Source organism: Pseudopodoces humilis, chromosome 6 (assembly GCF_049639895.1).
Source record: "Pseudopodoces humilis isolate 2021_Gansu_Grassland_sample_001 chromosome 6, ASM4963989v1, whole genome shotgun sequence".
In the NCBI taxonomy this organism is placed as follows: Eukaryota; Metazoa; Chordata; class Aves; order Passeriformes; family Paridae; genus Pseudopodoces; species Pseudopodoces humilis.
Window position 1 is genome coordinate 46,391,537 of NC_142205.1, and position 21,287 is coordinate 46,412,823.

The 21,287-nt window shown below is 37.0% G+C and overlaps 1 protein-coding gene across 1 annotated transcript in view; it reads left to right on the top strand.

Moving 5' to 3' along the window:
- Positions 1 to 21,287, top strand: part of COL25A1 (collagen type XXV alpha 1 chain) — a 297,565-nt gene that overhangs the window by 166,132 nt on the left and 110,146 nt on the right. The window contains exon 5 of the mRNA XM_088056988.1: positions 11,684 to 11,701. Coding sequence (XP_087913114.1) covers positions 11,684 to 11,701 — 18 coding nt within the window. The remainder of the gene's footprint in view (positions 1 to 11,683; positions 11,702 to 21,287) is intronic.

A 21,287-nucleotide genomic window follows, 5' to 3' on the forward strand; every position in this document is an offset into this window, starting at 1 on the left:
CAAACTCTGAACATTTTTTTCTTCCTTAAATTGCTTACTTCTAGACCTAACCAGTCCATCTTATAATTGCAAATGAGCTAATAAGAGTATTCAGACTGCAAGTAGGGCTCTCAGCTAAGAATCTTGATATGTAGAGTTATGTTGCTCCAAGAAAAAGTTTTGAAAATGGTACTTGGCACTTCTAGTTTACTTTGGAATATTTAAAACTGTTTGTCATCTTCCGTATTATTCCATTATTGAAAAATTTCATTGTCTAATTTCGGTTGGTATGGACACTAGAGCCACTTCATGACATTCATAGCTTCAGGTCACGTCCACTTGTTTCTTTAAATTCAAAGTAACTAATATGTATAGAAAAAAAGCAGACATTTTCTATCACAAGATCAGCAAAATGTGTTAGATGGCTGCCACTTTTCCTCAGCAGATAATGGTTAACATTGGCTTATTGCTTTACATGTGCATGCTGCATATTTCTCTGCACTAAAGGCATTGACTGCACTTGACAGGTGGATTAAAATGTAAATATGAATAACTTCTGATTATGTTCAGCAACTGAAGTCTCAATATTTAGAACCTAGTTTAGGCATGGTGTAACTTTTCTGGCTGATGGAGTGTTAAACATGGTGCTGAAATTCATCACTCTCCAGGTTTTATCAGGACCTGGCTTCCTGGGCTTTCCTGTGTATGCTTTGAGAACCTTGTTGGTTTGATAAAGGTGATCATGTAGGAATTTTTTTATGAGAGAGTTGATAAATGGCTTGCAAACAAGTGAGAGATGGCTGGGATTACAGGACAATTCTGTCAAGGAATTAAGAAAGCCCTTCCATGAGAATGAAATCAGTGAGGTGTTTTTGGGAGGGATTGTAGTTCAGACCTTGAATGATTTATTTTGCACCAGTGTTTTGAATGAGTCTAGGCAAAACAAGATGTTTTTGAAGGCTGAATGTGATCAAGTCTCTAGTAGTTAAGATGGGATATATAAGTTTCTGGTCAAGAAAATTAGGCAGCCTAACAGCACTGTCAATTTTGTTTTTGAAGAAACCCACTTCATTTAAAGCTCTACATCTCTACCTCAGAACACAGTTATACTTAGCAATCTCCAGGTGATGGTCCATCTAGCTGAAGTTTATGTCTCAGGTAGTAACTGATACAAACTGCTTGAGGGAAGAATTCAGGAAACTCTGAAATTGGCTTTTTTGAAAGAGCCTTCTAGTGTTTCATTTGTCATTGTCAGTAATTTTGCTTTTTGCAGTAAAGGGGTTTTAGAGAGGCTCAGCTCATCTTTCTTGTACTCTTCTAGTCTAGTTCTTTTTACAGCAAATTTTTTTTCTCCCCAAACAATCTGGATTATTTGTTTTTGGTTTGGTTGGGGATTTTTTTTCAGTAATATCTTGACTGTTGGCCAGAGAGACTTGCTGCAGGTTGATTTAGTGCACTTTTCTTCTCCCAGACATGGAGCAAGTGACTTCTGTACCTGGGCTGTTGTCTCCCCCTGATCTTAACAGTAATCATTTCCAGTCATTGAAAAAGAAGCAGAAGAGATTTAGCTTGTTGATAATTTTAACTGTGCTTATTGTTCACATAATCTCTAAAGCAAAACTTCACTAAAAAGAAATTTCATCAGACTTGCTAGGAATTATATATCCTTCCTAGGAATGCTATATTAAATCTAATAAAGTCAGCCTTGATCAACCTGTAATTTTAAAAAGGGAAGAAAAAGAAAGAAATACATCATTTAAAAAAAGAAAGAAATGAATCATTTTAATACTATCATGATGAGGAAACCTGACAGTGGTGGGTTTTTTACTTTTATCAATCTAAAACTGAAATAGGTGTTTTGAAAATGTGATGTGTCATCTTTCACCTCACCAGAATTTAGTGGGGATGATGTGCCTACCTGCAGCTTGAAACAGATTTTCTTTTTTTCCCCCTCCACATAGGTATTTTTAAGCTCAGTCTGACATGGTAACTGGCATGCAGCTCATAAAGCTGCTGTGAAGCTGATTTGTGCTTTCTCCTGAATCTCCAGCTGTGTGTGTATTAACATGAGAGATTTTCAGGAACCTGCAAGTAATAATGTAACAATCAAATTTATAGTAGATTGTTTATAAGTGTGGAAAAAAAAATAGTCTTATAATTTTGTCAGGATAAGAGTTTCTGATTTCTGAAAAAAACAAACCAAAACAGAGAAAAAAAATCAAACAAAAAAACCCACTTTCTTTATATAGGGTGTGGTTTCATAGCTTATAAAGAGGGAATCATATCTTTTTCCTGTTTATTATTTGTTGTGGTTCACAACTCAGTGTTCTGATGAGTACTCCTTAATTGAAAAAGATCGCTGAAGTATGAGTGGAGAAATTTAGAGTAAGAAGATAATCCATACCATCTTTTTCTTTGCACACTTTGAAGTAAACTTCAACATATATATTTTCTTACCTTTTCAGTGAGAAATTTCTGAGGAAATTATCACATTAAAGCTGCCTTAAGTAATAACATTTACCATCTATTTGACAGGAACTCTCCAAAGGTTTCTGATGCCCTTGCTAATGTAATCACTTTCTAACAAAAACCCCTAAAATCCTTTAAATATTTACCTACAGAGTAACAAAAAAGAAGCAAGATATTGCTTAAATAGAAAACAAATGATTTTGTGAAGCATTGAAAATCTGCTTAAAAAAATATTTTTCTTTGAGAGACATCCTATTTTAAGTAATCCTGATGAGTGGTAGCTACCTTGTGCAAAACCTGACTGCCACGCATACTCTCCTACCTCTCATGTGTTGTCTCTGTCCATAACAGTGTTATTAGACAGGTTATATGCTAAGTAAATAGTTAGGTACTATTTGGGGGAAAAAAAAAAATCTACTGTACAAACAACTGTAGAGGATTCTGGAAAAATTAAAAAAAAGGTGTATGTAATAATGTAAGTAAATAGCGTCATGGCTTAAACCCAGCTGGCAACTCAGCACCCACACAGCTGCTCACTCAAACTCCCCTGGTGGGATGGGGAAGAGATTTGGAAGTCTAAAAGTGAGGAAACCCATAGGTTGAGGTAAGGACAGTTTAATAGTTAAAGCAAGAGGTGTTCACTCAAGCCAAGCAAAACAAGGAATTAACTGGCTGGTTGCCATGGGCAGGCAGGCATTCTGCCATCTCCAGTAGAGCACAGCTCCATCACACCTAGTGGTTATCTGGGAAGATAAAGGCCATCACTCTTTGCTTCCTTTTTCTTCCTTCAGCTTAATATGCTGAGCATGATGCACTGAGGTGTGGAATATCCCTTGGATCAGTTGGGATCAGCTGTCCCAGCTGTGTCCCCTCCCAGCTCCTTGTGCACCCCCCATCCCCTCCCTGTTGGGGTGAGCCAAGAGGCCGAAAAAACCTTGATGCTGCATAAGCACTGCTCAGCAGTCACTGAAACATCTCAGCGCTATCAGCACTGTTTTCAGCAGAAACACAAAGCACAGCCCCACATGAGCTACTGAAGTGAAATTCAGCTCTGTTCCAGTGAAACCTGCTGCATCCAGCCATAGCATACATTTAAAAGTGGTAGTGGAAACCTAGAGGGGAAACACAGAGTCCAGAAGAAGCCCTTCCAGTACCATCTGTACTGTCTGCAGTAAGTGAAAAAATACTTAGTGTACATGTGTTGTCTAAACCTACTCATTCAGTTCTTCTTCATGATTCATTGTCTTGTCTAGTCTTCTAAATTGTTCTGCAGGGATTGTGTTAGGGAAGACCATGCATTTGGTACTTCTTGTCAAAAATTACTTGCTAATCTGTAGTGGCAGTTATTTTACAGAACAGAGCAGAAAGTAGTTTGATCTACATAGCATGGCTCTGAAGACATTCAGGTTTAAGTCAAAGACAGACTATGGCTTGAATTCTTTCTCTAAAAATGAATGAAAAAATTAAACTGTCCTTATCTCAAGAAAATTGGAATTTCAGTGCAATCTTGTGATGAATTTCAATAAATAAATAAATAAATTTCAATAAATAAATTTCTCAGTGTATCCTGAAGCAACATCATGTACTATTTCAGCTCATCTTTCTCATCCAGCCTGTATTTGTTGTGGCAATTCTAATATTTTCTGTTTTTTAAAGAGTGCTTTCTCTCTCTTTCTAACACTAGAAAGAAGTAATTGAGGAAAGGAGGAAATTGCCATGTTGGGCTGTTAAAGAGTCAGTATTTTTATAATGAAAGAATAGTATTCTGTTTCACAGTATTTTTTTCTCCTGGAAGGCAGTATGTCTCAAGACAATTTTGCTTTCTTCCTGTATTCTACAAAGCAAATCCCAGAAGACATTTTGAGATGTCAGACCAAATAGCCCTGATACAAATGGAGTCATGGGAGAAATTCCTATTATTTTCCATTCCTGTAGAGAAGGAGATGCTTCTCTAGAGTCTGCTGGGAATTTCTGAATCTTCTTTCAGAGACTCTTCGAGATGCTACATACAGTCCTTTAATTCAAGTACAGGAGCTATGTAGCATGGATAAAGAGCAGGCAAAAATCCAACAGTAGTTGTAAAAGACCTGTCATTGTAAAGGAGCACAAATAGTATTTTTTTCCTATGATGAAGAAACATTCCCTAAAAACAGTGCTTACATTCACAATACAAGCACTGATAGAGGTGCAAGAGCTGTTGAATGGTCCATGTAAGTCAGTTTAACCCCATAATCTTCCTTCTACAAATACTTGCATAACCATTTTCTGTAGTCATTTATAATAAGAACAGTTAAATCTTTTGGGCTAAGCTTGCAGCGAGCCTAACAGTTAAACTTATCTGGTGTCCTACAAAGCCCTGTGGGGAACTTCATATACTTAGCACGACCTCACTGTTGAGTGTTTTGACTGGAAATATCTCTAGCTTGTTTTCGAGAAGTAAAGTTATTCATAGCCAGAGTTCAGCTCAGCCTTCATTTCTGTACCTGCAGCAGGCTGTGTGTGTAAATATTCATAGGTAAATATCTTGTAGTACCCAGAGCTTGAAAAAATCTGGGATAACTAGTAACTTGGAAGTGCCTTAATTTTTGGGGTGTATAGAAACATATTTAGAAAACCGCTAAATAATGATGAGAAAATTAGTATTTTATGTGTGCTATCAAGAGTTACAGAGGAAACACAGTAATAAATGTTCTACCATTTTAATGCATTGGACAGTGTTGCTTTTTTTTTCCCTTGCTACCAGGGAAGGACTGTTCAGAGATAACATCTGAAAGATAGTGTAGGTCATCCCAGCAGTCCCAAACTTCCCTAGGATGTCACCACATAAATAAGGTAGTGGTCATGCAGCCAGCCAGGACACTGATGACCCGTTTTACACTCTCAGCATGTCATCCACTCATGATGTGACAGGAAACCACAGCAAGGGCTGGCGGGAGAATGAGGTAAGGCGTTTTATTCCCACAGGGCTTCCCAGACACAGTAACTTGTTATTGGATCTGACAAGTAGGTTAGTGCACGGGCTTCTTACAAAGCCAATACTATACCAAAAATAATGAGTTTGACAATGTGTGCATCCAACTGATGTCCCTGTTCATGTTAAGTATGTCTGGAATTTCTGGTGTAGTCCAGGATCTAGGGTGGGAGAAGACTGAAACTGAGGGAACTCAGTAGATGATATGGCAGCAGTTTTTCATAGTACTTAATGTTTTCTTGATTGCTTGTTGAACTAACTCAATATATATCTACCTATATGTAGTACATATTAGTCATAGTGCAGAAGGTGTGAATATACACTCCTGGATGCAGACCTGATTTAGACTGAACTTTTACACTGATTGTTAGCTCACAAGCCAAAGTAGTGCTTAGGAAGGAGGCTAAATGCAGCAAGGATAAAATAGATCAAGATAAAACCAGTAAATAGGCTATGTGCTCTCTTCTCAGCAGCAGTGATCCAAATCTAGCAGCGTGAGCAGTCAGCCCTAAGGGGCTCTATGCTTAGGAGGGGCAGGCTGGAGAGGAGGGTGCCCATGAAGCTCCAGGGGGAAAGTCTGGATGCATTTAAGAGAAAGCTTCTCTTCAGACACAAAGTAGTGTCCCATTTGCATAGGGTAAATACCTGAGAGCTCACGATTTCAGCCTAAAACATTTATTTAATGGCAGGAAAAACCTACTCTGCCTGCTCTTATTCTATTGCCAGTGAAAATTAACCTGACTGCTCTTTGTCAGAAGACATAGCAAATAAACATCACATTTAAAATTAATCCAGCTTTCTTTAGCCCTCTTTTCTCTCTTCTGATCACCGAAACAGGCAGTTGATACAAGACCAATTACTCAGTTACAGTATTATACATCCACTTTAAATCCTTTGTATAACTTGCATTTGTATAACAGCAACCAGCTTCTGGATTCTTAAGAAAATAATCAACTTCTGAAGTACTAGTGAGGAAAATTCCATGTTTCCCAAGGGAAAAAAGAGAAGGTGGGGTAAGGCACAAGACTTCTCAGACAAGATCTAGGTGGAAATCTTTAGTGCCCCTGTAAATGGTGTGAGCTAAAGTTTCTTATTAACAATCGTTTCTATAACATTAATTTAAATACAGATTAATTGTGCAATTTCATGTTGAAACCACATGAATAGGCTAAGTAAGTAGCTGTTTTCTATTATTTAAAGAAAAATACACAAGCAAGATGCATTATTTCATATGTTTGGTTATGTTGGACCACTGTGATTTGCCAGACTAGCAATTCCTTCATTGCATGTTGAACCTGTCTTTTGTTAAACACCGCTATTGTCTGGCTACTTCCCCACCATGCTGTTTTTATTAATTCTGTCTTAGGTCTGCTTCTTTTGTTGTCTCTTTCCTGTGCCTTCATTCTCAAAATGTATTGCAATTAGCTGCTGACATAGAGTTACTCATCTTCGAAAATCCACAGTATTCCCCAAGTCTGTTTTTTCCCCTCATCTGCAGTGTTCCTCTGATTTAACTGTTCCATTTTGTTTTGACTTTTGGTTATCCCAGGGTCCGATTGGTATGGATGGAAAGCTGGTAGGTGATTTGTTCAAAACCAGTGTAATTTAGGTCTTTCACATATTCCCCTCTTTGCTTTTTAAAATTGCTTATGCTGAAATGTGTATTAGTCAAATACTGGCTTCCTTCAGCATAACTTAGTTCAACTTCAGTAGCATGGATTTTTAACAGGTTACTGAAAAGCTGCTTCAGTCTTTTTTGCCTATGCAAGGAAATGGAGTTCAGCTCTGCTCCTCCTGTTCACTTAACATTTTCTGTCTGAATTAGACTGGATGGCAGATGTTGGTGCTCTGTCCCAGGGTAGTTTGGTGGTGCCTTTCAAACACCAGGATATCGCTTCTGACTACATTTCTGTGACTCTTCCTTCTTTCACAAATTCTTAATCCTTGTGTTTTAATTTCTGTGCCTGGATTTTGTTGGCTGATTTAAATCTGAACAGCCTCATGTCCCATAATAAATGCATCTGTATGATGTTCCAGATACTTGTTAGGGATATGCTGCTTGAATCAAGTTAGAAATAACATTTAATTTTATACAACACATTTGTTAATGTGTTTGTACTTGTGTGTGTATTTGTATAGCTTTATGTTTAGGTGTATGAGCCTGGAAGTTATGTTCCCAGCTCTTTAGAGATTAACACCATGGTGAAACTGTGAAAATCCAGGTTTGGCACCTTCTCCTGCTATTCCTTTTGCTCCCTCTCTTTTCTCCCTTCCCAGGGCACCCCTTTTCACTGATACCCTGGATACCTATTTTCTATCCATTTACTTACTACAAGCCCCATTTCCTCTGCAAGCTCAACTTGTTGACTTGCAGTGTCAGCTTTCATTTTCTTCTCTTTATTTCCTGTGCTCCTTGAGGTTTCTTCTGCTGTTAAGTAACTTGTCTCTAAAGTTTGCAACATACAGTCAATAAGCTTTTTCCTTAATCTCTTTTAGGGGATTGTTAATTTACCTGTTGACTTTAGTTACACCATGGATATTTTATTTTTGTTTTAATATCGTTTATCTATCAGCAGCTGATACTAGGTTTAATTGCTAGGAAGGGATGAACTGACAACAGTAGAAGACCTTCCATCATGGCAATTAGAATAGGTTGCTAAATCCCTTTGTTTGCCTCAAAATAGTGTATTAAGGTAGTAAATAGGGATATAGAAGGGAAAATTGTTCTGGAGATTTTACTGAAACCATGACATACTATGCAGCTATACCCACTGTAGTAATTTAGGTTTAAAAAAATAATAAAAAGCAGCATTCAGTTGGTATAATCAAGTACATGAGCAACAATCTGGGGTTCAAAGGAGCAGCCACCAAAATGCATCGAACCAGTCAGTGGTCCCTAAATGCATGCAAAGACAGCAGTTAGTTGGTGGCTAGAATCAATGAATCAATTTTAGAATATGTAACAGATTTGAATAAAGAGATGTTCATGAGATAAAAATCAGAGTGAAGCTGACTTTTCAGTCTTGAGCATTATTTTCTCCCTGTTGGTTATCTAAAATTTAGAGAAAGACTTACAGCTAAAACATTTTAATCCACAAGTAACATGAACTGGGGGCAATTTGTGCAGCAATGAACCAGACTGATTTCAGCAGTCCTGAGGCCATTTTGGGAACACAAGCAGATAAATTGAGATTGAGCTTGCTCCAATGAGTTATAGTATCAGATTGAATTCATGTTAGAGGTTTTTTTTAATGAACACCAAAGTAACTCAAGGAACTTTATTCCTGACCCTTTCATGACACACAAAAATGAGAGAAGACAAAATTAACAGCCCCTTTTTGTGTCTCACACTTTGAATTGCTGTTGTGTCACAATAACCCTTTGTAATTAAACGTGTCAGTGTTGTGATGCTTTTCTACCTATACCTTTGTAAGAAGAGCTGATGAGTTCCATAGTTCAGTGCTTGCTGCACCCTCTGGGTAGTGTCACTTACTGCATCACTTGTGAGAAGGGAAAATTCTGCAGTAACTGCAGTGGATAGGAGGGCAAGGACAAGATCACTCAGAAATATTGAAGGATTGGGAACCATTGTAAAAACTAGAAAATAATTACCTTCACTAGTGCAAATTTCCTTCCATGCTGAAGAAGCTAATGGCCAAGGGGTTAAAATCATCCTGCTTTGAGTACTTTTGTATTCACCATCTCCATTTGTAGCTAAATGCAGGATAATTGTAATATTGGCAGCATATATAAGCTAAGATTAATGCTTAATTAATAATAATTAATAATTAACTATTGTATTCCATGATATCTCAAAGAGTTTTCTGTCTACATGAAAAACCATTGTCCTATAAAAATTCATTTTCCAGCTTCTGTATTGGAGATACAAAAGAAGAGTAACTATGAATGCTCAGTACCAGAAAGGCAAAGTAATGATGCTGTTGAGATTGAGAGCAGGAAACACTTTCATGGGAGGATGATTGCAACCCTCACCTCATATTCAGTTCAGGATATGTTTGTGTTATGTGTATATGTCTCTTGCATCATACATATAGCATGTACCATGTGGACACTTAGCAGCCTCTATGTCTTAAATTAAGGAAAAAAGTAAATTTTCAAGTCTCATTGTTGAAACACATATGCATATATTCTGTTTATTTGCTTTCTACTGCTTTAAATCAACTCTTTGTTGAAACATTTTGGCAATGTCAGACATTCATTTAAGTTTTGGCTCTTTTAATATATATATATGTATGTATGTATGTATATGTATATATACACATATATGTTGAGACAGCCTTTAATGATTCGGTCAAAATCTATTGCAACTTTAGATATTGTGAGCAAATGTATTCTGAATTTTATGTATAAAGTTTGGAGGCGCAGACCTTAGTTTAGATAATTTAAACAATTTTATTATACTGGCTGCTCAGTACTGCATCAATAAGAAATTCCTGATGATTTTAAGATCAGGTATAACATAAAATATCTTAAAACCTGCTGTGAGGGGAAGATTGAGGTAAAATCTGAGTGCTGAGGAGTCTCAATCATATTCATTAACCCAGTGTGATGTATAACTTCACAGAGCTCACCAACTCAGAAAGTTTTACCTAATATTTGAACTGACAAACCTCAGCCAATAAGTTATTTTATTATATCCTCTGTGGTCCAGTTTTGTTCTAAGGAACAAATAGAAGACTGCAGCATCCACAACAAATGCTTTAGGCTGAATTCATTGTAAAGATTAGGTAGCCACAATAATTCTGTATTTTACCGGTATTTCTGTGCAACGTTGTTCCATATATATAAAAAAAAGCATTTTAAAACATTTTTGTGAATTTAAATACCATTTCATTGGGATTTTTAGTTGGCACAAAAAGTTTTATTAGTTACTATAAGAAGCATTTCTTCATTTGCTTTTCTTGTTGATAATGGTTCCCAGTTCAAATGCTTTTGCCCCTCACCCCATCTAAAATCACCCAGAATCACAGGATGGTTGAAGTCAGAAGGGTCATCTGGTGTAACCTCTCTGCTCAAGTAGAGCTATCTTGAGCAGTTTGCCCAGCGTCATGTCTAGATGTTTTTTGGGTATCTTCAAGAATGGAAACTCCACAATCTCCCATGGTCCTGTGCTTGGTTAACAGTAAAAAAAGTGTTTCCTGATGTTCAGACAGAAAAGTTTCAGCTCTCTGTAGATGTACCTTCCGGCTGAAGTGGTTTTATAAGATTTAAAAGAAGTCTCAGTGCTCCGTTTCTGTCAACAAAAGGAAATGTAGTTTCAGTTTAAATGAAGTTTTATTTAATTGTTATAAAACACCAGAAGCTAAGCTAGCCCTAGGCATTTAAAGGAATTTCCTCTAAGGAGAAATACGTAATTATTTTTCTGTCTTACAGTGTGAGCTGATTGTCCGGGTCATGTTGTTTATAGCTACTGTACTGTTTGCTAAAATAATTCTGCTTCATACAAGTAATTTCTATTAAGGGCACTAAATTAATTCATGTTTTTCACTGGCTTTTATGGTCTAGTGAAATTAGGGATAGGAGTTCTTCTCTGTAAGGACTTGCAGCAAAAAGAAATACAGCTCCTCAGTGTGCAAAGGGTGCCTCTCCACTCCAGGGGTGATCTAAATGAGATGTTGATAAATAAGAGAGAGGAAATGTATCAGCTGTCTTCTTGGATTGACTGACAAAAGCTCATCTCAAACCTTTCACTGTTGCTGGTTTAAATAGTGGTTTACACTTGCTTAAAACTGTGGAGCCTGTAGCAATGGCAAAAAGACTACTGTTTGTCCAGCACTGTGTTCCTCCAGTTTTGAGACTTTTTTCATTCAATAACCAGTAATAGTAAATAATTAGCATCTCTTGGAATCACAGGGATGGGCCATAATAGAGAAATGAAAGAGAAAAAACCCATAATACCTGCTTCTGAATTAGCTCAGCACCTCTGGCTTCTTTCTCACTTGAGAACTGCCAGTTAGGTCTTCCTATCATTTCCAAATTTTTATGAATATCTAAAATAAGAAGTTTCTCAAATGTAGTTTTGATATGTTATTGTAATTTATTTCTAGAATCAGTTGCAAGTAAGTTCATCGGTTTGAATTAAAACACCCCAATTCAATATCAAGAGGCCAAAAGCTGACTTCAGTGCAGTCACTGTATATTTTGTTAACTCCTTATTAGAGAGCACTGCAACTATTTTCTACTATTTAAGGAGTTCCCCCTTGTCATAACTTTCCGTAATCTTTTGTTTTTCTCTTTTTTCAGGGTCAGCCTGGTCCTCAAGTAAGTGCCATCTTATTTTCTTACATAAGTAACAGTTAAACACAGAGCCCACTAAGCTCAGGTTGTCTACAAAGTATTTTACCATATTTTTTGATCGTACTGTAATAAGATAGAAACTGGTAACCATTGCATAATTCTGTAAGAAAAATATTTCCCAAGAGAGAAATATGCCCCCCGCATATGGTTAAGTTCCCTCAGCTGTCTGACCAGATGGTGGGGTTAACAACATAATACTGAATAGAGAAAATCTCCTTACTGTGGCTTGAAACTTTGCCACCAAACTTTAAAGCAAGATAAAATAACTTAGCAAATGTGTAGCAAATGTAATACTTCAACTGCTTATTAATCACATGCTAATAATGTTGCTATAATCCAGGCAGCCCTCAGTTATTTTAAATATTGCACTGCTAGCTATTTTGATTAATTAGATACACTGCTTTGAATTAGTTCTGCTTTATTTAAGAATAGTGGAACTTTGTCTTGTGAGCTGTAATTGAAGACATGGACATGTAGGGACCTAACTTCAGTTCTAACGGAGAAATAGACCGACAGCAAGGAAACATTATATATATAGCAAAAATTAAATGTGAATTATTTGAGTGCTATAGAAATATGGAAGAGCAAGGAAAAATAAATTACAAAGCCAGTACCAATGCCATACTTAATAAAATCATTTGAGAAAGTCATCCTTTTTGTATGCTCCACATGTTTTGTGGGAAGTAAGCTTTGGTCTGTGGAACTGTCTTAGCATAAGTTAGTTACCCGAACCAGGATTTCTCTGACGTCCTTTTATATTTCAGAATCATAATTGAAAGTTAAAGCTTTACCACCTTACTGACTGGCAATTTTTTAAAGTCAATATTTTCATTATAAGCAGCAAGCATTTATTTTAGATTTTTTTAGTTTCTAAATGTCATTTTCTGTTGAAAGACACATTGATTGACAAACCCTCAAACCACTTGGCCTGAATGCGCAGTATCCTTGCAGTGCCAGGCTCCGTTTAAGAGAATTGCATAAGAAGTCTGTATGATACTGGAGATGACCACTGCCCATGGCACTCACGTTTCACAATAGGCACTTGATGTGTGGACTACACAGAGAGGTATCTTCAGCCTCTCTGCTGCTGGGGGCTGTTGAAGAGAGAGACTGTAATTCTGTGTGGCACTGTAGCTCTGAACAAGCTCTGCTGAGGACCTGAGGCTGATTCTTGAGCCTGTGGGCTGCCCTCTAGATGATGTTAACTTGTGCTGCCACCCGTGTCCTTTCCTTCTGGGTTTGGACCCCCACCTCCCACATTTCAGTTGCTTAGGGAGTGTCTCTTGCCTAATGCTTGCAAACAGCTGCTCAGTCTTTGGAGCTCATATCTCTACATGAAATGCCCTGGGGTAGCTGTAGGCAAGGAACCACCATCGAGATGGCAGTGTTCAGTGCTGTTTCAAGGGCAGAAAGGCAGAGAAATCTCATTGTGGGTGTAAGAGAAGTGAGATGCAAACCAAATAAAAAGCCTTCTAAGAATGTTCCCCACATTTTTTTAAGAGAGCATCCTTACATGTTAACTTCAGTAATTCCTCCCAGTGGAAATGCTCCCCTCTGGGTCATTGCACCGTCCTCAGCAACACGTACCATTGTTCTTAATAATGCCTTTTCCTCCTTTTCAGCTCACGATGCTCCTATTGTGTCAGGAGGATATGTGTGTACTCAGTCATTTCAACTGGCTGATTGAGTCCAGGAGTAATTCTTTTGAGAGCACTGGTGGGGAAGACATAAGGGCATGAAACAGTCAGAGTCGTGTTCAGCTTTACGTGTTTAGCATTAAGATGCCTAAACCTATTAGCTTGTGTTGGGTAGGTGTTGACCTGTGAGGTGTCTCAGCACTCCTTGCAGTCAGTGAAGGCTAAGTCAATGCTCAGTGCACCTAGAAACCCGTTCAGCTCATGATAAACTCCTTGGGCTCAGTTACACTGTCTGCATTCAGGCATTGTTGCTGTGTGAATTGATCCAGTGTCTCCGGCCTTAGCCGCTGGCTGTTTTATGTATGGGGGCTGGAATCTGTGTTGGACTGTGGTTGTAGCTGTCAGTCACAGGCAGCTGTCTTGGATACCTAGGGAATCTCTCACATGACACTAGCTGCACACATTCGTACCTCCTAGTTCCAGATTCTGACTGTAGGCAGCTACTGAATCCGATAACCGTGCTGCTGAACTGCTTTCTAGCCAGTGTTGACATCTGCGTGTCTCAGGAAGCTACATGGAGGCTGTACATTTACATGTGCTGAAACTCAGATCCAGATAACTTGGTGGACAGCATTTTTTTAAATATTAAAAGTGGCATTTTTTAAATATTGGATGCTGTGGTTGAAAAATCTCAAGACTTTTAAAAATTAAAGCTATCCACAGAAAACAGAATCTGTTCACATACAGATAAAATAATTCAGAATCCCTTGGCATGTCATTAAATAATGCAGAAATTCCAGTATTATTATTGTCAGCAATTTCCCTGGTCTTAACTGCATCCATGAGAAATTGAAAATTTAAATTATTGATCAGTTTGGTTAATAAGTAAAGGCTACCTGACTTCAAAGAACAAAGTTGTTATGCTGATTGGAGAAGCACTTAGAAAGTTCCTGATGTCCTAGCCATGCAAGTCCATGCTAAGATCAAGGATAAATTCTAATAATTTCTAGACTCACTGTTTTACTAACCCCTATTCTTTTTTGCTATGGTTTTATAAAGTACACACTAAATTCACCTAATGCACACCTAATTACTGGGCACTACCTCCTGCCATTTTAATTGTTTTACTGCTTATTTTCTTCAAAAATAGATGACAAAAGATAATTTTGCTTCACATTTTCCCATTTAAAGTTTCATTATAACTTACAGGCACCTTTTTTTTTTTTTTCTTCCAGAAAAAGCTTATGGTTCTATTTTATCTCTGAAAAGTAAAGACCACAATAAAAATGCCAAATAATTTCTAGCCTAATCTTTTAAAAAATGAAGTTCCTTCATATGATTTTGGTTTACTGTTAAAAAGAAAGCTACTTAAAATACCATGTAAGCTGAGTTCTTCTGTAGAAAAGAAAGTAGTAAAATATTTAATATTTTAGCTGAAATTAAATTCTGACTTGGGCGAACCAAAAAAATACCTGCTTTTCCTTATCAGCAATATAAAAATGTATTTAGACTAGCTTGAACCAGAAAGGGTTCTTCTCCCAGTAAATCTATACAACCAAAATCTGCCCATGCTTTCTCTTTTCCAAATAATGGAAGTATTCCTGATTTTCAGAGAAAAAGTTTAGCTTCTAGTCTGATGTTAATTCTGTAAGAAATGTACTATCTGGCTAAAGAGAGAAGGCTGGCTATTTTAAACTTGTTTTGTTGTTTAGAGGTAAGGTTCATGTAAATACTAGAAACCATGCTTTTAATATTATGGTGAAGGAAAACAAAATAATCCTTTTAAAAAATCTTGCTGAAGTAAAACTGTTAAAGACTGTAATTTGGTGTGAGTTCATCTCAGCCAGCAAGCTGTTCCTTCTCTGGGGCAAGGTCCTCTCCCTGGCCTATCTCTAGCAGAACATACTTTGTCTCTCATGTCAGCATGCATGAGCACTCTCTGTGTGGGACTCTGAGGTACAGCAGCCTCACAGATGCTTCTCCTTTCTCGTTGGCAGCTGTCCAAGTCTGCATTAGCAATGGACAAAGTATTAATGATTGATATTTGCTTTCATGAGATTCTTGTTTTCCTTCATGTGATGCATCCATGGATGTGACATTGCAACAGCCTGAAACTTTCCAGTGCCTGGTGCATGATAAAGGGTTTCCACAGCAATTTTGGTGACAAATGTATGTGTGTCTTCTCTTTCACCATCAAGCATCAGGCTATGTGACTGGAGTATTTTTAATTTCTGATGACAGCGATTCTGATTCATGGTTAAACTGGCTATTACTGGCTTGTGCTGTCAACAGTGTTGGTGGGAACCATTTTAACTTTTCATTTTCTGGTTTTTGTCAAAGGACAGAGACACACAGCAGGCCACAGACTCTAGTTTTGAGTAGGTTTGGAAGGCAGCAGTCTAGAGAAGATATTTATCACTTCCTAGAGAGCACTGTGATGGTAGGGAGACTCCTAGATGTTAGAAAAGAGTATTTGACAGTAGAAAGGACGAGAAAGGGGTTTTATAAATAAAATGTATTGTAATTCCTGCTGAGCTTCCCTTTCAGCTTTGGTAGTTTGGATAGCCATCTGCATTCCACAACCTGTTAAATACTGCTCTCAAAGTAAGCCATTCAGTAGTGGGGCAGTCGATAACATCAAGTGATCGTGTATGTTTTTTTATGGCTTTTTAGGCTATGGGCAAGGTACATAATGTTCTGTCGACCAGTGATGCAGAATGGTCTCTACCTGTCAGATTGTTAGAGTGGGACATGTTTCTGTTGCTCTGACCACCATAAATTGAGGTGTAAATTCCATATTCCTTTTTTTCCTAGCAGCTTGCTCTCACAAATGCCTCAAGACTCTACTTGCATGGAGAGTTGGGGAAGGAGGCAAGAAGTACACTTATAAAGGATATAATTAGCCAAAGACTGAAGAAATAGTTCACTTTCACATACACAGTGCAGTAAAATTGCTGCTCCTGGGAGAACCCCAGTGGTTGTAGCCAGGCCATCAGCTGTTCTCACTGTTGAGAATGATCTTGTGGGGTATTTTTCCTAGAAATTCATACCCTATGCTCCTTTTTAAACTTCTGATCCAGCTGAGGAATTGCATGACTCAGTCTGATTATACAAATCCTAATCTGCTTTTGAGTTACAAGCTGCAGGTCAGATTTTGCTGTCAAACTTCAACAATTAGTTTATTAACATTAGGTAGCAGACTTGTAAAAACGTCTGTTTCTTCCTTTCTTTTTACAAATAACAAAGATAAATCCTTAATGCCTTTGCTGCTAATAATGATTTACTGCAAATTTTGAGATAAGAAATTAATCTGAGGGCATTGCATAAATAAACAATGTTGTACTGAGTTTCACATGTGTTTAAGCAGGCACAACTTTTGTTTAGTTGCCATTCTCCTTTCTTAAATGGTAATAGCATTTTTGAACACTTGAAATTGTGAGACCTTTTTAGGAAACAGCCCATATTGATTTGTGAACAAGAAGAAACAAATGCCATTTTCATGGCTTTTCATTTTATGTTAGTGTCTAAAATGAGCCACATCAGAGAATGTTAAGAGGAGAAATCATGCTCAAAACTTCATTTACTGTATACGTAAGTGTTTATGACACAAAAGAAGCCAGAATGTGTCTTCTCAGAAGGAGATTGTGCATTTAATTCTTTTTAAGTATGATGCTTTCTCAGCTTCGTATGTAATAAAATAGAAGTTAGTTTTGTTAAAAGGCATTGACAACAACAGTGAGCACTTTCAAATATAAAACTTATGCACATGTGTAAACCAGAAGAGCTGTGAATATTAAACAGTTTTCTTGGCTAAGCAGACAGTATCAGTGCAAGTAAGCAGATTCTTTGCTCTGTAAAATGGAGAGTGCAGAATTGGAGATTTAGGGGCAAGTTGTTCTGAACTATCTGTTCTACCAAGACTAAGGAAACACCACACATAATTTAAAAAGGCAGAGGAGAGTAAAAGTTCCAAGAATCAACAAAAAAAGTTCTTGTTCAATTTGATACTATGCTCTGCTTTCAACATATTTTTTTACTTGTCTTTTCCCACCCTTTTGTCAGGAATTGCAAAGGAGCCTCTAATGGCAGATTGATGACTTCCCTACAGTACCCTGCTAAGTGAACTTAGCTGGGGATAATTAGACTTTTTAGAGCTCTGCTCATCAGGCTCTGTCAGACACCAAGAGGACGCCAGACTCCTACCCCAACTGTGCTACTGTGTTCTTTTACTTACTCTGATAGGCAAGCTTTTGAGCTATAATTTCAGTAGCTATCTGGTGCTGAAATAGCAAGATGTTCAGATGTTCCACGGAATTTCCTGGAACAGATAGTTTATTCCTTATTTTCTTGCTTGGTTCACAAAGTATCAGACTTGAATTCTGTTAATTTACAGTTACCGATTCAGTCTAGGTTTTTGATTTTCTACCAACAGAAAATCAAGAATATTCATTGTACAGAATTCTGTGAAAAGGGCTCTTCATGCAACATAACTTACAGCTCTGGATATGCTGGATAAAATAAATTCTGCTCCTATGAAGGTGGCTTCTTTTACTGAATCTGAAGATCTCCTTTGGGAGTAGCTTCCAAAGAAAGCTTGGAAGATGGGCTTTGAGAACAGTTTGACCCAAAACTTTTAAGAAGTTGATCTCACTTCATAGCTCACATAGCAACAATTTATGATACTGTTAGTCTGAAAAAGCAAGCCCTAAAATTAGATAATACACAAAACTAATATTTAAAACTCTAAAAGAAAACATGCACAAGAGCTTTGTAGGATGTTACCAACTTTTCTTCATGGTGGCATCATTAATTTTTAAAAAGAATTGGGGTTGTTTTCATAAAATAAACATGAAGATCTGATTCACTGGTTACAAATGCCAATGTAAATGTGATGGGGAATTGCACATTAGCATTCCATCTATTCATCTAGAAGTTCCAGCTGTCACCAGGGCATAGTAGATATTCTAACAGCAAGTGAAGCAAAAATTACTTGCAAGCCTTAATTTGGTAAAGCATTGCTTAGCTTAACAGAGTACATATGAGTACAAAAAAGCGATTGCAAACTTAGTATTGTGGTTCCATTATGACATTACAAAGGGTTGTCAAAATATAATTAAGGGCTCTGAAATATTTCTTGTATTACTAAATCATTTCTTTATCAAATGACCTTTGTATTTTCTTCCTCTTATACTACATATGGCAGAAATCCACTAGTGTGTTCTGTGTTCTGTTAGGGAATATGTCAAAGCAACGTATTGCACTGTGTTCAGGAATATTATATAGTATTTTACTATCCTGCTGCACGTGTTTTTAATTTGATATTAAACTCATGCTGGCTTATTGTTTTTAGTGATCTTCATGCTGTATTTTAGCTTTGAATTCCAGTTCAATTTGTTGCAGATCCCAGTAGTTTCACTAGCTTAAAAAAAAAAAAAAAGAAATTAGAAGTTATAAAAATGTGTATTTCATCAAGCTTATTGTGACTTGAAGATAATGTTGTGATGTCTAAGACATTAGTCTTTCACAAGGTTTTCAAAATATCAGAATTTCTTTGAAAGCCACTATCAGATCAGGTGATGTTTTGTGCTAGATGCTTGGAAGTTCTGTAAACTTGAGCAGACCTGGGAGATTTGGATCTCAGGCTGGTAGAGGAAACCTTCAAAATTTATATTTCCCTTTATAAAATGATATTCCCCTGAACCAAATTTTACTTCAAGCAAATTTCTGTGTTACTAGAAATGCTTTAGGTTTTTTTATATTGAATTGATGCATGAAGAGCTGTGCTGATATGTTATTTTTTCCTGTAAGTATGAGTCAAGTTTTGAGAAGGAACAAAAAGGCAGAAAATGCAGAAGTTACTTTCATTGGAGTATTTTGTGTACTGCCAGTAATGTTACTAATGAGCATGGCATGGAAGTGTCCATTCTGTTAGTGAGCTTTAGACTGCCAATTTCAAAAATGCTTTGTCTGTCCCTACAATACCATAGGATTTCCTAATATAGTTTTTTACTGAGATCCATCAGTAATATTCAAGAGCTGTGAGCTGCTGAGAAACATGCAAGAGAATCACGTATTTTCAGAAATACAATCCAGCTATATTGCCCAGTATGTCTGCTAGTGATCATTTGCCAAAAAGAATGAATATCCATTTAAGTACAAATATACATATGTGTTTGATTTCCCCTGAAGATGTTCTGAATTTTGTAGTCCATATTCTTAGTCTTGAGGAGAAAACAGTTTTGTTTTTAATAAACTTTATGTTGTCTTAAATTACTTCCTGTATAAAGATGTTTCCAGCCTTACAGGTTATAAAAATATATTCAGTCATCTCACTTTTACATATGTCTGCATATAAAATATGTGTACATTAGTTCATAAAAAAAATTGGCTGCATTTATCAGTGTTCCATCTCAAACTTCACAAATCTGTTCTCAAAATAGCCCAATGAAATACATCATTGTAGTGTTCTCCTTTATAGATAAGAGACTTGGTGACGATAAATGAAGGATTTAGTTCTTTTTCTGACATTTGTTTGTCTTATTGTAACATAAATACTATTTTATATGCTACTTTTTGTGCTTTTCTTTTAATATACTGTTTGACATTAAATAAATTAATCTGACTAAGGGTTGACACATCCCCATCAAGACTAGAGTTATGACTTAAGAGTGTCAAGCTTTGCCTCTTTTTAGCAATGCCTTGTGCCTGGGATAGTTCAGAAACATTTGCAGTAACCTAATACTTGCAGGTCACTTCAGGTGGGTTTGTGCAGCTTTTATCATGACATTTGTCAGACTGTGCTTGTGAAAAGGGTTTTTTGAGTGCCAGTGGAGCCCATGCACAGGAACAATTTAAGGAGCTACAGAACTTGCAAAGAGTAATTGGAAAGAAAGAAGAATAAGATTCTCAGAGGAATGTATCATCTTTTGCTGAAATAAATTCTTCCCAAGCATTAGCATATCCTGAAGTTTAAAAAGTTACCTAGTTTTTGAAATAATTCCATTGCTCTTAATCTGTAGCTATCTCAGAAGCCTTTCTGCCCCGGTGCTATTTTTTGCATGGCTCTGACTTTATACTGCTATTTTACTGCCATTTTCTTTTAACCATTCATGATTTAAATAATCTAACACACAACTTTTACAATAGCATTTTATAGTAGCATTTGCAGACAACACTAAAGGAATATCTAAATCTTTCTTTGACATTTTACTACCCTGGATGAGAAAATATCTCCTGTACTGAGTAGCAAAATTTGGAAAAGAGGAAGCATTGTATAGACAGTATGCCTTGCCTTGGAAATACTGAGTGAAACTCAGAGCATTGCTACTGAAACCAGTGTGGAGGTACCACAGTAAATGGAAGAATGGACCTGGCCTTCCCTTTTTCAAAGTTTGTGATAAAATCCTCTTGCTGAAAATAGGTTTAGTGTTAAAATACGGCAAATACATGTTACCTGCAAATCCTTCAGATGTGAGCTGTGCAGATCTGCTTGTTTGCACAAGTTCAGCCTTTATTACTTTATAAATTTGCCTTGATATGATAGCAGGTAGAGGCCAAAATTCTTCAAAAAACAGCCTGGTTTTGAAACTAGCCCTTATTTCAAATAGGTGAACAGAGAGGTTTGGGTTTGTTTGGGTTTTTTTTTTTAATTTAAGTCATATGTTTCTGTGTAGTTACTACTTTTTTGTAGAGCTGGACCCTGTGCAGCACCTGTTAATGAAATACATAAATCTCCTTCACTCAGCTGCTGGTCAAAGGAGGATCTGCCTGGTGGATATTTGGATGCTTTTTCATCACATAGTAGTAATGCAGACAGCAAAGCTGAAATATCCAAAAGGCTGGGGAGCTTGGAAGATGTATTTTGATCACCATAGGTACTTCTGTAGGTAGTGAGTGGCAGTGGTGAATCTCCA